The sequence below is a fragment of the Tamandua tetradactyla genome, chromosome 10 (genome assembly GCF_023851605.1).
Source record: "Tamandua tetradactyla isolate mTamTet1 chromosome 10, mTamTet1.pri, whole genome shotgun sequence".
Classification (NCBI taxonomy): Eukaryota; Metazoa; Chordata; class Mammalia; order Pilosa; family Myrmecophagidae; genus Tamandua; species Tamandua tetradactyla.
In genome coordinates this window covers 32,660,394-32,676,283 of record NC_135336.1, presented here as the reverse complement: position 1 = coordinate 32,676,283, position 15,890 = coordinate 32,660,394, and the positions used below count along the sequence as shown (strand labels likewise).

General features: G+C 34.6%; 1 protein-coding gene across 9 annotated transcripts in view; it reads left to right on the top strand.

The window, feature by feature from the left end:
* GRAMD1C (GRAM domain containing 1C) overlaps nucleotides 1–15,890 on the top strand; it is a 145,468-nt gene that overhangs the window by 81,038 nt on the left and 48,540 nt on the right. For 8 of the 9 annotated variants that reach the window (XR_013158527.1, XM_077118337.1, XM_077118333.1 and 5 more), the window contains 3 exons: nucleotides 4,097–4,215; nucleotides 8,704–8,836; nucleotides 11,423–11,585. Coding sequence is in view for 8 of the 9 variants with exons in the window: in XM_077118337.1 (XP_076974452.1) it covers nucleotides 4,097–4,215; nucleotides 8,704–8,836; nucleotides 11,423–11,585 (415 nt within the window). In the remaining variant the exon portion in view is untranslated. Of the gene's footprint in view, nucleotides 1–1,220; nucleotides 1,664–4,096; nucleotides 4,216–8,703; nucleotides 8,837–11,422; nucleotides 11,586–15,890 lie in introns of those variants that run through there. The other variant, XM_077118341.1, reaches the window with a different exon arrangement.

Here is a 15,890-nt window from a genome sequence, read left to right as displayed (position 1 = left end):
TTTTAAATGGCTCCAGTAATCCAGATTAAAGCCCAGTCTATTGAGTTAGGTGGTACCTTAACTGGAGTAACATTTTCAAGAGATCCTATTTACAATGGAGCCGCACCCATAGGACCAGAAATTGTGACGTGAACATGCCTTTTGTTGAGGAAATGATTCAATGCACAACTTCCATGATGTCGTTCTTTCTGAGCTTGCCTCTTACCTCTGGTATTTCCTTAATCTCTTGCTGGCCGCTCCTCCCTTATTTACCCTTTGCTTGCTGGCTTCCTTAGGATTCTTCTAAGGTTCACTTCTCATTCATAAGCTTACCAAAGTTAGCACTGCCCTCTATACCAGTGGTTTGTTATTGGGATTTATATATTTTTATATTGGCAAAAGTGTATAAAATCACATATATTACAGTTATTGTATATTTTCTTTATGGTTATTTGGTCATCATTGTAAAGTAAGTATATCTATCTACAGTTTCAATCAATGAAACTTATCATGACATGTTAAAAGGACTAGTTTTTAGCAAGTGAGAAGTAAGCATTAGGATGTGCTTTCTTTAGGTGACTGGTACTGTCCAATGTTTCTCTGGCCTCTCATTCTGCAATTGTAAAAATGATTAGATTTTATTAACTTCCCAAAAGGTTTTTCCATCTGGTTCATCAAGTAGCATTTGATCTGTCTTCATACCTTAAATGAAATGGAACAACTAGTTTTTATTTTCTATATAGAAGAAAACTTTTCATTCTGGAAAATAAATTGGATTTGATATATAAGGCTCTTTATACTGTTTATTATAGTTTAAATCCATATCAGGAAGTTAACCAGAATAAACTGTATGTCAAATATATTTTTAAAGGAAAGAATTATTGAGCAATCAAGATGTTATCTTAAACTCTTCAGTGATGAAAGATGTGTCAAGTCCTTATTGGAATTGCTCCACCTGATTAGCTGGCTTTCTTGTTATTTCCTGATGTTCCATTTATAATGCCCAAAAGATTTACTTTTTATTAGCTATAAAAGGGTTAATGGAGGAGCCTGATGGAGATGCTACTTCAGTTTTGAAGATCTGGTGTATGAAGATGTAATAAAGACATTGCCAGAATTGATTAGAAAATATTAGCATAGAAAAGAAACTTTAAACCTTGTAATGTAATTAAAACAGTATTGCAATAGGCATTTTACATAATTGAGAATAAGCAGTGTATTTTTATTTGCATTTTGTTGTTTCTAAGCCGTGTGTAGAACAGAAGAAATTGGGAACTGTCCCTTTAATAAAATCCTGTTTACCTATCTTCTGGTAGGAGTGGCTTAAGAACCTGTAGAGTGAGGTGTAACTTCCAATTCTGCATTCTGACCTGCGGCCTTGGAAAGAGTACTGATACTACAAACCAGGAAGTAACAAATACTTAAACAACATTAGAATTTGTCTTTTATAAGGAGATGTCCTTATAACAAAATTAGGAGATTAAAACAGTGATTTTACATTAGTTGTCATTAAATATTTGGAACTCTGCTGCCGATAAAGACTGTTCAGCATACTTAGAATACAAAGCTTTCTGGACCAGAAATTGATCTGACTTTTGAGCCTTATCTGATTACTGCTTGGTTCATCTTTATTTTGTTAAACTGCTCTGTAAGCTGGAACTGGGAGACTCTCCTTTGTTCACAGGTAGGTATCAGCTTTTGTGTAAAATGTATTTTTTAAGGTGCTTGAGCAGATTGATTCTGCTGCTGATTATTGAAAGAACTATGAATATCAGGCTGGACATATATTTTAATATAGGCTATTCAGTATGCTGTTTAGCATGGCTGTAAATAATCACAATTAGCATGGCTGATGCTTGGACAACTTTGTAGAAAAAGTCATTTTTAACCAATTAGCAAATTTAGAAGATGGTGAATTAAATGAGTTCTCTTTTGTTTTTCCATTAGCTGGTTATTTATATTTAATTAATAGATTAAACAGTATATTCAAATTAACTAGCTATTAACTTCTTGATAGTATTTTATAATGTATTTTAAATACTTATTTATGTAGTCAAATAAAATTGCATTTTTGTTAATTTATTTATTTTACTTACTCTATAAGCTTCATTTCTTCCACTCTTAGGAAATGGTATTTGTCATTGATTTATGTACTTTCTTTAGTCTGTATTTGGAATAGTTTGCTATCTATTGTTTTGGAAAAGTTTTTATAAACAGTTAATTTTCTACAAGCATATTATAATATTGCTTATTCTCTTTATAAAGTAAACTATCCTATCATGACACTAAAATGTTTCAGACATAATGTTTTTCGAAGAATGGGTTAATTGGTAATGTAAGTTATTACTGTGGAGAAGAAAGTTCACAAATGGCTCTTCTAGGGTGGAGATGAGAAATGTTTTGGTACCTTTAGGATCAAGGAGGGTGTTCCTTAGCTTTCTCTACCACCAGGGATCCTTTTTATTTTTCTTCTATGCATATTACGTTTCAAAAGACTTTGTTCACCATATAAATGATGTATATTAAATACTAAAATATTAGTGCATTCCTATTTTTTAGACATACATTATTTCCATTGAAAGTTTCTTACTTAGCCTGAGAAAGCCCCTCAGTGTAAATATAATTCAACCCAAAACAAAGAGGTTTGGCATTTTGCTTGATATGAATAACCTTATCTTAGGTAACTATTTGGGTATTTTTTACTTCTTGAATTACTGATGATAGTATCTGAATTTTCATCAGCTACCCCTGAGGTATCCTACTTCTCTGGGCACTACAGATTGAGAACTAGTCTAAAGTACGGAAATTTTGTATGAAATTTAAAGTGCAGAAATCTCTTTGAGGGCTCATGAGATATAATGAAGGTCATCCAGTATAACTTAATGAACAAAGATGCCATAGCTACTAGACAAAGAGAAGAAAAAAGGAAGTGGCATTTGTTGGTAGGGAATATTGGGGAAGAAATCAAGGCATCCATATATTTTTAGCCCCATTAAATCTCTCTATATTTCTATTTCCCAATATTAAAAATTTTATTTAATTTGGTTTCTCAGCCAAATTAAAACGATTAGGCTGATAAACATTAACTGACTTCACAACAAGTATTACTTATGTTTATGTATTTATTCTGTATTTTATGTTGGTTTCCCTCTTGCAAAATTTTCTTGTTTTTGCAGTTTTCCCATTTATGCCTTTCCTTCAGCTTGGCTAAAGACCCTTCTTTGATGTGAAGCCTTGTCTGATCACCCTAATCCACAATAATTTTTTTTTACTCTACCAATAGCCTAGAGTATAATCATATCTTGCCATATTTAAATTAACATTGTTCCATGTCTCTTCAACTATAAGTTGTTTGAGGGAAAGTAACTTAATTTGTACATCATTTTAACCTCCGTAGCATGTAGTGCAGTGATATACCTTTGACAGGTACTAAATAAATATTTGTTGAATGAGTGAAGGAAAGAATCTTGCCCAAAATTACTTCAAATATTACTTTGTTTAATTGTATAATTAACCATCTATAGTATTCCTAGAAAGCAGACCATTGGTTAGCATACTATTGTTATTTTTGTTTTGCTTTGTAATGCATGAGTTTGTTATATTTGATGATTTTATCACTGATATGCTACCTGTGCAGAAAGAACAGGCTGGACTTTATTTAAAATAAATCAAAGGGAACATTCTGAGATCTAGTCAATTGCATTTTGTATTTTTAAAAAATGAAAAGATGTAACAATCATAAATATTTATGCACCAAACCAGTAAGAAGATGGATACTGAGCTGTTTAGGACTCTGAATATTGATCCAGTGGTCATAGTCCTGGTTGGACTGAAGAATTGAAACTGCAGATTAGTAATTGCCAGAAATGTGAGACATATTGCAGTAGTTATTTTATTTGCACACCTTCCAAACATTATTTTATCTATTCACCATAACAACTATGTCAGTTTGGCTTTGTTATTCCATTTTTACAAATATAAGAAGGTGAGGTCTATATAGTCATACTGCTAGGAATGACATAACAGGTTTTCTAACTTCAAAATACATGTTTAAATTACCATATTATACTGTCTTTTATATCTTACAGTATTCAGTGTAATTTTGCTGTCATTTTAGAGCTTGACCAAACAGGAATTCTGGCAGCTGATCCAGCAGAATTATGGCACTGAGCTAGGCTTGAATGCTGAAGAGATGGAGAACTTGTCATTGTCGATTGAGGATACTGTGCAGCCAAGGTACAGCAGTATTTTGAAATATCAAGATTTGTTAATCACTAATCAAAGTAGAATTATTTTAGATCCCACTAATTCAGGATTTCTGTTAATTCACCCTTGGTGTAGTGTGCTTCTTTTTTTTCTGTGGTAGGATGGGGTGAAAGGTGGGGACAGGAAATAATTTGCCTAACAGGTTAAATAATATGGGTCATATAAAGAAATGTTAACTATGTAACTGTCTCACTTAGGATTTGTAGGATTTGTTTAAAGCATTGTTTTAATACATACTTTTATTATTAAGGACCTGGAGAAGTGCCTAATAAAACCCCTGAGTTAGAAAACTGTCAATAAAGTAAATAAAATGGTAGGTATTTTGAGGGATATAAATAAAATAAGACCTTCCTCAAGGATTCTTTTGCATAGTGCTTAGCCTATGGTTGGCACTCAATAAATACTGAATGATTAATGAAAGGAACTTACAGTACTGTGGGAAGATCAGCCATGTGTTCTAGTTTACTAAGTGCCGGAATGTGATATACCAGAAATGGAATGGCTTTTAAAAGGGGAATTAATAAAGTTGCAAGTTTACAGTTCTAAGGCCATGAAAATGTCCTAATTAAAGCAAGTCTATAAAAATGTCCAATCTAAGACATCCAGGGGAAGATAACTTGGTTCCAGAAGGCTGATGAAGTTCAGGGTTTCTCTCTTAACTAGAAAGGCACATGGTGAACATGGCAATGTCTGCTAGCTTTCTCTCCAGGCTTCTTGTTTCATGAAGCTCACTAGGGGGTGTTTTCCTTCTTCATCTCCAAAAGTCTTTGGCTGTGTGGGCTCTCATGGCTCTCGTGGCTCTTTCCAAAATGGTTCCTTCATGAAGTGTTCCAGTAAGCAATCCCACCTTGAATGGGTGGAGACACATCTCCATGGAAACCATCTAATCAAAAGTTACCACCCCCAGTTTGGTGGGTCACATCTCCATGGATAATCACAAAGCTCCCACCCAGCAATATTGAATGAGGATTAAAGGACATGTTTTTTCTGGGGTATACCACAGATTCAAACCAGCACACCATGCATGCAAATAATTATGATACAAGGTAGAAAATAATAAGGACCATAAAGGAGAAATAGATAATGTGATAAAGAAATTAAGAGTAAGGAGAGATTGTTTCTAATGGGGATTTGTTTGGAAGAGTGGACATTTTTATTACCCTGTATAAGTAAAAGTGATATGGTGATTGAGACCATAGCAAAATTAAAATATTAAGGATAATACATTAAAAATTATAGCAAATATTAACCTAAGTGAAAGAAGCTAGCCACAAAGACTATGCATTTTATGATTCCATTTATATGAAATGGAGCCCAGAGCTAGTAAAAGAGGCAGAAAGTAGATTAGTAGATGCCCGGGGCTGGGAGGAGGGGAAAATAGAGAGTGACTGCTAATAGATGTGGGGTTTCTTTTTGGGGTGATGAACTAATATAAAATTAGATACTGGTGATGGTTGTACAACTCTTTTAAACCACTGAATTGTATACTTTTAATGCAGTGAATTCTATGGTGTATTAATTATATATCACAATAAAGCCCTTATAAAAATAAATCCTAAAATGGTAATATTTTGAAATCCCAATGAATGCTCACCAAGGACAAAAATAGGTTGAAAGTGAAAGAATGGAAAAAGATATTTCATGCAAACAAAAACCAGAAAAGCCTGCGGAGTAGCTGTAGTAATATCAGACAAATTAGGCTTCTAATGTAAAACAGTTGAAAGAGACAAAGAATAACACTATTTATTAATAAAAGGGACAATTCATCAAGAAGACATAACAATCATAAATACTTATGCACCAAGCCTGAGTGCTCCAAAATACCAACCATACTGTAGGGAGAAGTAGACACCTCCACAATGATAGTTGGAGATTTCAACGCACCACTCTTATCAATGGATAGAACATGTAGACAGAAGATCAATCAGGAAACAGATTTTGAATAGTATGGTAAATAAACTAGATTTAACAGTCATTTATAAAACATCACACCTCACAACAGCAGGATACACATTTTTCTCAAGTGCTCATGGATCATTTTCCAGGAGAGACCACATGTTGGGCCATAAAGTAAGTCTCAATAAACTTAAAAAGATTGAAATTGTACAAAACACTTTCTCACATTGTAATGGAATGAAAGTGGAAATCAATAACAGGTGGAAGACTGGGAAATTCTCAAATATAAAGGCTAAACAACACATTCTTAAACAACCGGTGGGTCAAAAAAAAATTATTAGAGAAATCAGGAAATGTCTTGAGGCAAATGAAAATGAGAACATAACATACCAAAACTTATGGGATGCAGCAAAGACTGTGCAGGGAGGGAAATTTATTGCCCTAAACCTCTATATTTAAAAAGAAGAAAGAGCAAAAATCAAGGAATTCGGGTAGTTTAGTGGTTAGAATGCCTGCCTTCCATGCGGGATACCTGGGTTTGATTCCCAGACCATGCACCCCCCCCACAAAAAAAAAAAAAAAAAAATCAAGAAATTGACTATTCACCTGGAGAAACTAGAGAAAGAACAGCAAACTAACCCCCAAAAAACTGAAGGAAAGAAATTACAAAGATTAGAGCAGAAATAAATGAAATCTAAAACATAAAAACAGTAGAATCAATAAAACTAGAAGTTGTTTCTTGAGAAAATCCATAAAAATCAATGGACCCTTAGCTAGGCCAACAAAATAAAAATGAGAGAGGGTCCAAATAAATAAAATCTGAAATTGGAGAGGGGACCTAACTACTTGCCCCGCAGAAATAAAGGAGATAATGAGCAACTATATGCAAACAAACTAGATAATTTAGGCAAAATGGACAGCTTCCTAGAGAAGTGTGGAGAATCAGCACTGACTGGAGAAGAAATGGAAGATGTCTACAAATGAATCACAAGAGATTAAATCAGTCATGCTGATTCTGTTTATATTGTTTTAGTTCAGCATCAGTATTTTAGGTTTTGTTTTTACATAGCTGCACGTGTACATTTTATTAGTGTTCTGTAAAGTTGAAAATTTTCATTACTCTGCTCACCTTGTAAAGTTTAGAAGCCTCTTACAGGTAGTGGAGTTAGGTAGAAAAGCACTTGGTCTAAAACAAAGATTGTGGTAAAGAAGCTCTGGATTCTAGTTTGGATTTGCCACTGAGTAGCTGAGGAACCTCAGGCAAATCTCTTAACCTTTCTGATCCTTAGTTTACTCATCTATGAAATAGGCAGTTGAACTAGACCTCCAAGGACCCTACGAACTTGAAAAGTTCCAATTCTTTGAAGAAGGAAAGAGTTAATATTTTTGACCAGCTGTTTCTTACATCGTTTGGTCTACCTTTTTGAGGTCACCAGCAAAGCTGTGGTTTTCTTCCTGTGGCAGTTGAGTGCTTTCTAGAAGATGTGGTCCTCATTCCCACTTCTACTTCTTTCCCTTTCTTCCAGTCTCTGAAACAAACCATTTCCTCAACTCTACTTCATATTCTTTCCTTCATTCTCAGTCCCTTCCTCCTGTCCTCCTTCCTCATTCCGCTTCTATTTCTTCACATTTCATCTCCATCCTTAAAATTCTAAAGTACTGAGCTAGTGGGCTAGTCTCAGGGAGCCGTTTTTGTTGTTTGGTTCCCTCAGACCCCTGCAATTCTGCCTGGCCCAGGGGTGACTTAGTAGTAAAATTAGGTATTATTTGGCAGCATAGAATAAGATTGAAAGGCACTTCAGCTTTCCTATTCCTTCCTCAGGTTATATGGCTTAAGATGTCTATAAGAAAAGGTTTAAGTCTCTAAGTAGTAATGATTATATGGGAATAGTAACTGCTGAGTAAGGTTGAGCACTGGAGAAAGTTGTCCTCCTTTTATATTTAATGAACTTTCTTTTCCCTGAAGGAGGAAAAGCAGTCCCCAGGATACTGTTTGTACTCTTGGCCCTATTATCATTTGAAAGCTGTTTCTTAAACTTTGTTCTTAGGGATGGTGAAGAATAAGAAGGGAACCATGGACTGACTGATAGGCTCTTTGCTCAGATATCAGGAGCTTCTCCTTCTGGGAAGGGTTCTCCATCCCAGCTGGGACTGAGTCTGAGGAAGGAGATCTAAAACTGCCCTCTGGTGCTGACTGGTATCCAACTCCAACATCTACCCTGTATCTCTCAAAGCTTTGTGGTTGTCTACAAACTGAAATTTAAACAAGTCCTATGATTTAACTAGTTTTTATTGTGGCCACTTTTACTTGGTTAATTTTTTAATGCTTTCCTAACTTTATGGAATCTCAGATGGACACATTTATTTAAAAAAATAAAGTCAATTTGCACATAATTTAAGAAGATAAACTTGTATGTGTAGAAGCATATCTGTTGCATTACAATAATTCATTTGTTCTCAAAATGCTTTGTGATAAAAATGAAAGAGACCTCAATGAAAAGATGAAGTCACTAATATATATACAGGTGAACTTATGTTTCTATAATAATATGTTTTTTGTAGAAGTCCAGGAAGAAGCAGCTTGGATGACTCTGGAGAGAGAGATGAAAAATTATCCAAATCAATCAGTTTTACCCGTGAATCAACTAGTCAAGTTTCAGAGACAGAGTCATTCAATGAAAATACACCAAAAGGGGTTAGTATATGATGTCCTTTAAAAAAACATCTGATATCATTATGTGTTAATCAGAATATAAGATAAAATAAAAATACAATATATAAAATGTTTAGAAACGTAAAATGTCAGGCTTCTACTTTATCTTAAGAGAGGTTTTAAGTACATAAGATGCCATGGTTATATGGGAAGAATATGTGGTTTTTACTGCTAGCTGCTCTAAGATACTGGAGACTAAAAGAAATACCAATATAATGATTCAGCAGTCAAACTCATTTGTTAAACCCTAACTTCTCTGTATAACTTCACCATCACCTTTGATCTTTCTCCCACTCTGGGGGTATTTGGGCTCTGCCCATTCTAACATAAGTTAGTATCATAAAGAAGGTAACTCTGTGTGTGGCCTGCAGTGGTCCTTTTCTTCCTCCGCTATGTAGTTCCCAGCACCTCCTCTGAATAAATGTTGAGAAAACATTGAAATAAAATATATTTATGTAAAAGGTCACCAAATTATCAGGTTGTGCAAGTTAACTATCATACATTTATCTCAGCCTGGTTTTATGTTGTGAATTTTTTTGTAAAACCTTTATGTAGAGATTCTTAGGGACTCATTGGTGCATGGAAGGTGATTTTGGATATTAATCTCTTTTATGTTCTCACTGAGAACAACCAAACAACTCAATTTGGAGGAAGTAACAAGACAGGGGATCTTTTACAGTATGTTTGTTCTTTTAGAAAAGTCTGACTTTGAGAACTGGGTTCTCAGAACTACTAATCTCTGTTTGAGTCATTCTTACAGCCTCCCTGACAATGTCTTCTGTACCTGCTCTATGGACTCGATTATCTTTTAGTTCTTACCTATAGTTTTATCCCTAAAAAGAGTCAGAGTTTTCTCCCTGTAAAAAAAATGGAATGTTGAGGAATAGTATAATGTCTTAAAATCACTAGTGCATTTAGTGAAGTATAGATGTGTTCAGCTCATGGGATTCACGTAATAGAGAAGTTCAGTTCTCTTTTTCCTTTCGCATTCAAGAACAGCCCGGTAAGATTCTCAGATGTTAACAGATACCTTTTGTCAATTTGTTTCATTTTCACTTCCAACAGGTATTAGAAATAAGTTTTCCCCAAAATGGAAATAGGTTTTTGAAGTTATAGAATTAATATTATTTGGGGTGGTGCGATGGTGGCTCAGTGGCAGAATTCTCACCTGCCATGCCAGAGACCAGGTTCGATTCCCGGTGCCTGCCCATGAAAAAATATAGATATATATTCTTTGTAAAAATTCAGGGAATATGGAAAACTTTAAGAAAAATAAATCACCCAGAAGCCAACCATTCAAAGGTAGTGACTTATTTTTCCTCTAAGTATCTATCTGTCTGTCTACCTATCTATCTGTGTATCTAATCTTCTTTAAAATAGGAAATATATCTCCTGCAACTGATTTCTGTAAGTTTAGAGCTACAGAGAAACTTATCTGCATAGCATCTAATAAAGAGACCCTGAGTTTGCTAAAAAGCATGTTGCATTATAGTGTGGAACTCTCAAATAAAGCAACTCTTGAATTTTAGCCCTAATCTCTGCTTGAAGAATCAGTCCTCTAAGACAGTAGAATACTTTAATAAATGGTGTCCTAGTTTCCAGATGTTTATTCTGCTTTCTAAGTGGCCACTGGAAACCTAACCTCCCTGGAGCTGCTTTGCTGTTCAGTGCTGCACAAGAATCTCATGGGGCAGGAAGTATAAGGCTTGTATATATGCTTTCTGCTCTCTTTCATCTGGTTATTTCTCTCTGTTACACAGTGCAAGAAAGTAGTTTTCTGTACAGTTTATATAGATTTATTATGCTGTTATATTAAGCATAGTTATAATACAACTCTGCATAGCAGTAGCACTCACACACCAATGTCTAACATTCAATTTACTATTGGTATGACATGTCTTTATTAAATCTTTCCCAGAAAATATAGCTAGCATCATATATTGAGTTTGTTTTTAATGTCCTATCCTTTATTCTCTTAGTAGTAAATCCAATTGTATACTTATGAGTTTATTGTGAAATTAATTTATCTTGTAATCCTCTCTTCCCCACTGTACTATTATATGACTTTTATCTCTTTCTTTTATTTTCCTTTTCCCTTTAGTTATTGGTCTTGAGAGATGAGTTATTTTCCTTGAGATAATGGGGCAGGAGTTGGTTGGCTAGGAATACTAATCTGGTTTGGCTCTTCTGCCTCTCCTACCCCAAAAAGAACTGATTGTACCTTTTTTTTTGGTCCTCTCCCCCTTTTCCTCTTTGCTTAGGTAATTCACTTAATGTTAACTATCTTTGAGTTCTTTTTATATGATGTTCTTCATAAATTTATTTATTTCAAATAAATTTGTTTATTACTGTGTAAGAAGTTGACTTTAGAATGGTGTATATTATTTACCAATATTTTATGTGCTTGAAATTTAGGAGCATTGGAAATGTAATGCAGACATACAAAATACTGCTAATATTTTTTCAAAAATGTATATTTTAAAACATACATGCTATTAAAAGATCATGCTGTAAAATCAAAATTTATCATCTGTTTTTATTTTGAAAATCAGTTTGTTTGTCTTTTAGGGATTAGGGAAAGAGGAGCCCCGAAATGAGAAACAGATCAAGAAGAATTCTTTACTAACTGTAGAAAAGAGGTTAAGTAGAGTGTCATCGAAATCTCTGGATTTAAATAAGAATGAATATCTTTCTTTGGATAAAAGCAGCACTTCAGATTCTGTTGATGAAGGTAAAGAATTTCTTACAAATTTTAATAAAACTTCTGTTATGTCTTTTAATGTTTATCTTTGTATCAGGTGTGTTCAGATTAATTCTATAAAGAACTAAAAAAGGAATGGAAGTTACAGAATAAAGAGGAAAGAGGCTTTTAACTCTCACCCATTTCTGCTTCCTTCAGAAGCCTGGAATTTGAAAATCTCTATCACATTTAGTGTTTAAAATTCCAAGCCTTAAGACAATGGAGATGGATCATTAGCAGTGGAAAGGCAAATCTGATAATAGAAGTCTACATGTCTACTCCTATGTAATGGGCAGTGGTACTGATAGAGAAAAAGAGACTGAGAGGATTTAAATCTAAAATCACACAGCTAGCTAATTATCGAGTTAGGATTAGTGAACAGGTCTCCCCTTCTAGTGTTTGATTAACTTTACCCCAGTAGTTCCCGAATCAGTTTTTCTTTTGCTTCTTTAATAAAAAAGATTTCTTAGTGAAGGTTACTCCAAATAAGTCTGTTTTTTTGTATAATGATGAAAGCATGTCAAGGGGGTAGTGGGGGAAGAAGTGGGGGCATTCTAAGATGAATATTAATTTAAATTATTGGTTAGCTTCCAAAAGGAAATAAAGAGTCTCGAAAAATCTAGAAAAGAAATATTTTTATCAGTAAATTACTTCAACCTATTATTCAGAATACCTCACTTTCAATGAGTATGTAAAGATGCAAGCTTTTTATTGTTCAGTGGTTTTATTTTAAAATAATGATGTGAGTGTTTGAAAGCAGGAGCATGGACAGCTGCTTATAATGTCTTCTAAATTTGATTTGTTTTTACTGTGGACAACTGCCATTTGATTTTCATTCACTTTTGGAGGAATACTCTTAAGTTGAAATTTATCAGGAAAATTAATATTCCGTATTATTCTATATTAAGCTGTTAAAAAGCAGCTTATTTGGTTTTAGAATGTCAGCAGAGGTTTAGCTTAATTCTACTATAATGATAAATAATAATCAGAATCATGACACAAAGGTGTTCTGAATTTCAATAGTATTATTTGCCAGATGATATTTTTATTATGTTTTGTATTGTAACACATGTATTCCATGTATATGCAGAGTTTATTGTAATGAAAACTAACTCTGTGAAAACGAAATCCAAATCCAGAACCACAAGCAAAACCCAGACCAAATCCTTGAAAACCAAATCCAGATCAGGTTGGACCTTAGTTTAGGAACGCTGAAGTCTCTTTAGTAAAAAAAACTAAATCCATGCTCTAAAAACATGTAAAAATTCACTGGTTTTCAAAAATCATAGAATATATCAAGAAGATAGTTGATGCGTTCTTTTAAAAGGATAGTGGGGGAAATTCTTTCAAAAGACGAAGTCATATGAGAAACTCGACTCTGCATTAGTGTCACTGTCATTGGTGCTTTAGTATGCAGCATGAATTAGTTATACCCTGCCTGACTGAACCTGTGACTCTAGAAGATCTGCTCTGGCACCCAGTGGCCAGATAGGTAAGTGACACCAAAACAAGGGATATTTTTTCTCTTTCTCTGTTGTTCTTTTATAAAAATGGTCATTAGACAGTTGCCTCATTATTAAGTTCCTATAAAATTAACATTAGTGATAAGTTACATAAAGGAAAAACCCTAAAACTTATATTAGGTGTGTACGTATCTAGAAATGTAGAGAATGATATTGTTCTGTTATTGCAAATGAACCCTGATCACATTGCCCCTTGCTAGTGCCACCTTCAAGACGGTTCTGGTTTGCTTTACAGTAGCAGTAACTTACATCTAACATTCAGCCTTCTGTGGACGTTTTACTTAAGGTGTATAGATGACCACTTTTGCTTATTAAATTATCATTTAAGTTGATAGTATGTGCAGGCTAGACAGCAAATCAAGCATTCCTATTGCATTCCTTAAGAGGGTTCCAAACTCTTGGGCTTGCCATATGTATTAAATAGCAGTATAATGAATCTGCTTTTTATTTTCTTGAAGTTGTAAGACCATTGAACTTGAAGTCAATGAACTAATAAGATATAGGAAAGGTCAAAAGTAATAAACTGTCCCAGGACCTTTGGAAATGTGGGTGGTGGGGTGGTGGTGGGGTTTAGAAGGAGTCAGGTAAGTGGCACATTACTTTAAACCAACATAATTTTAATTTAAAATGATAGTGGTTTGATTCAATATTGTGAGAAGGCTGGGTGAGAAAATGAGGCTGTTTTTCTCTCTTTTTTTTTTAACATCCCTAGGCTATATTCTTTGGGAAAAGATTGGACAATCTTGATCCAGTAACTCCCTCTAGATCCAAGTATCTGTCCTTGAGACAAATCAACAAAGCACAGAGCATCATGAACTGTCTCATGGAAGGGCCTGAAATAACCTCAGCCCCTTCAATGAGGAGATTAACTGAAACCAAGATAGGCAAAGTTAGACTGGAATCTGCTTTGACTGCCTTCTTTTTTTTTTTATAAATATACGATCAATTTTAATAATATTTTGCTTAGCACAATACGTCCAACATATTATTATTCCAACAAGTATAAACATAAGAATTATTGAGATGTTTTACACCTTTTTTTCCCATACTAAGTAAAGAATCTGGTAAGCACTTTACACTTGCATCATATCTCATTTTGGACTACTGGCTTCTTTTTTAATACCCTTACTATACACTAGGGAATTTAGAATCTATCAAGATTGAAGAATGCCCTTCTCAGGGATATTTCTGTACTTTCACAAATGGGTTCTAGTTCCCAGCTGCTGAACAAAATGCTGAGCATTGTTTTGTTGGGTTTGTTGTTTTTTTAGTTGTTTTTTTTTTAACTTTTTAAATTGTTAAATATAACATATATACAAAGAAATGAAAGAAAAAGCAATAATTTTCAGAGTACATGTCAGCAAGTAGTTACAGAACAGTTTGTTATGGGTTACCAAGCCACTATTTCAGATTTTTCCTTCTAGCTACTCCAAAACACTGGAGGCTAGAAGAAGTACATATTTTTCTTTCTTTGTGAAAAATAACATATATACAAAAAAGCAATAAATTTCAAAGCACATCACAGCAATCAGTGTAGAACAGATTTCAGAGTTTGGTATGGGTTACAATTCCACAATGTTACATTTTTACTTTTAGCTACTCCAAGATACTGAAGACTAAAAAAAAATATCAAAATAATGATTCAGCAAATATACTTGTTTGTTAAACCCTAACTTCTCTGAATGATCCTTTGATCTTCCTCCCACTCTTTAGGGGTATTTGGGCTATGCGCATTCTAGTTTCATGTTGTAAGGGACTGTTGATAATGTGGGATAGGAGGATGGAACTAGTTGATGTTGTGGAGAGGCTGGCCTCTCTCCATTTCACGGCTTATCTGATCCAGGGACCCATCGGGAAGTTATAAATTTCTGGAATGTTATCCTAATGCATGGAACCTTTGTAGAATCGTATATAATGCCCTAGGTGTTCTTTAGGAGTAGCTGGAATGGTTTTGGCAAGTTATGGTAGGTAGCAATGTCTAACTGAAGCTTCCATAATAGTGACCTCCAGAGTAGCCTCTTGACTCTATTTTAACTCTCTCAGCCACTGATACTTTATTTGTATACTTCTCCCTCTTTTGGTCAGGATGGTATTGTGGATCCCCTGGTGTGAGGGCCAAGCTCATCCCTGGGAGTTATCTCCCACACTACCAGGGAGACTTTCAACCCTGGATATCATGTCCCATGTGGTGGGGAGGGCAATGATTTCACTTGCAGAGTTTGGCATAGAGAGAGACAGAGAGAGGCCACATATGAGCAGCCAAAGAAGTCCTCTGAAAGTACTTCTTAGGCATACCTATATGTAGGCTAAGCTTCTCTGCTACATACATAAGTGTCACAAGATCAAAGGCTTGGCCTATTGATTTGGGTGTCCCTAATATTTGACACAGTATCAGGGGTTTCCCTGGTGGCAAAGTTTTGAGTATTGTATTTTAATTTCTTAAACCATATTACTAACTTAAGTTTTGATATGTGAAAATTCACAAAATAAGCCACAAGTGTCTTGCTTATCTACCATTGCTGATAGACTTTCTCAGCATATTACCACTTGTCTATGTTTGGAGAGGAGTTCAGGGCATCTGAGAAGAATGCTGGGTGTTTCCTGGCAAATGAAGACAGTTGAGAAAATGTATCCGTAGCCACAAGAAAATTATGGTATTTTTGAGAATGCTTTATTCTCACTGCTGTCAGGATTTACTTCTTCCCCCTGACCTGCTTTTGTCATTGGATAGTCTTGTGAAACATCTGCCACAGGAGTATAGAGCCATGAGTGG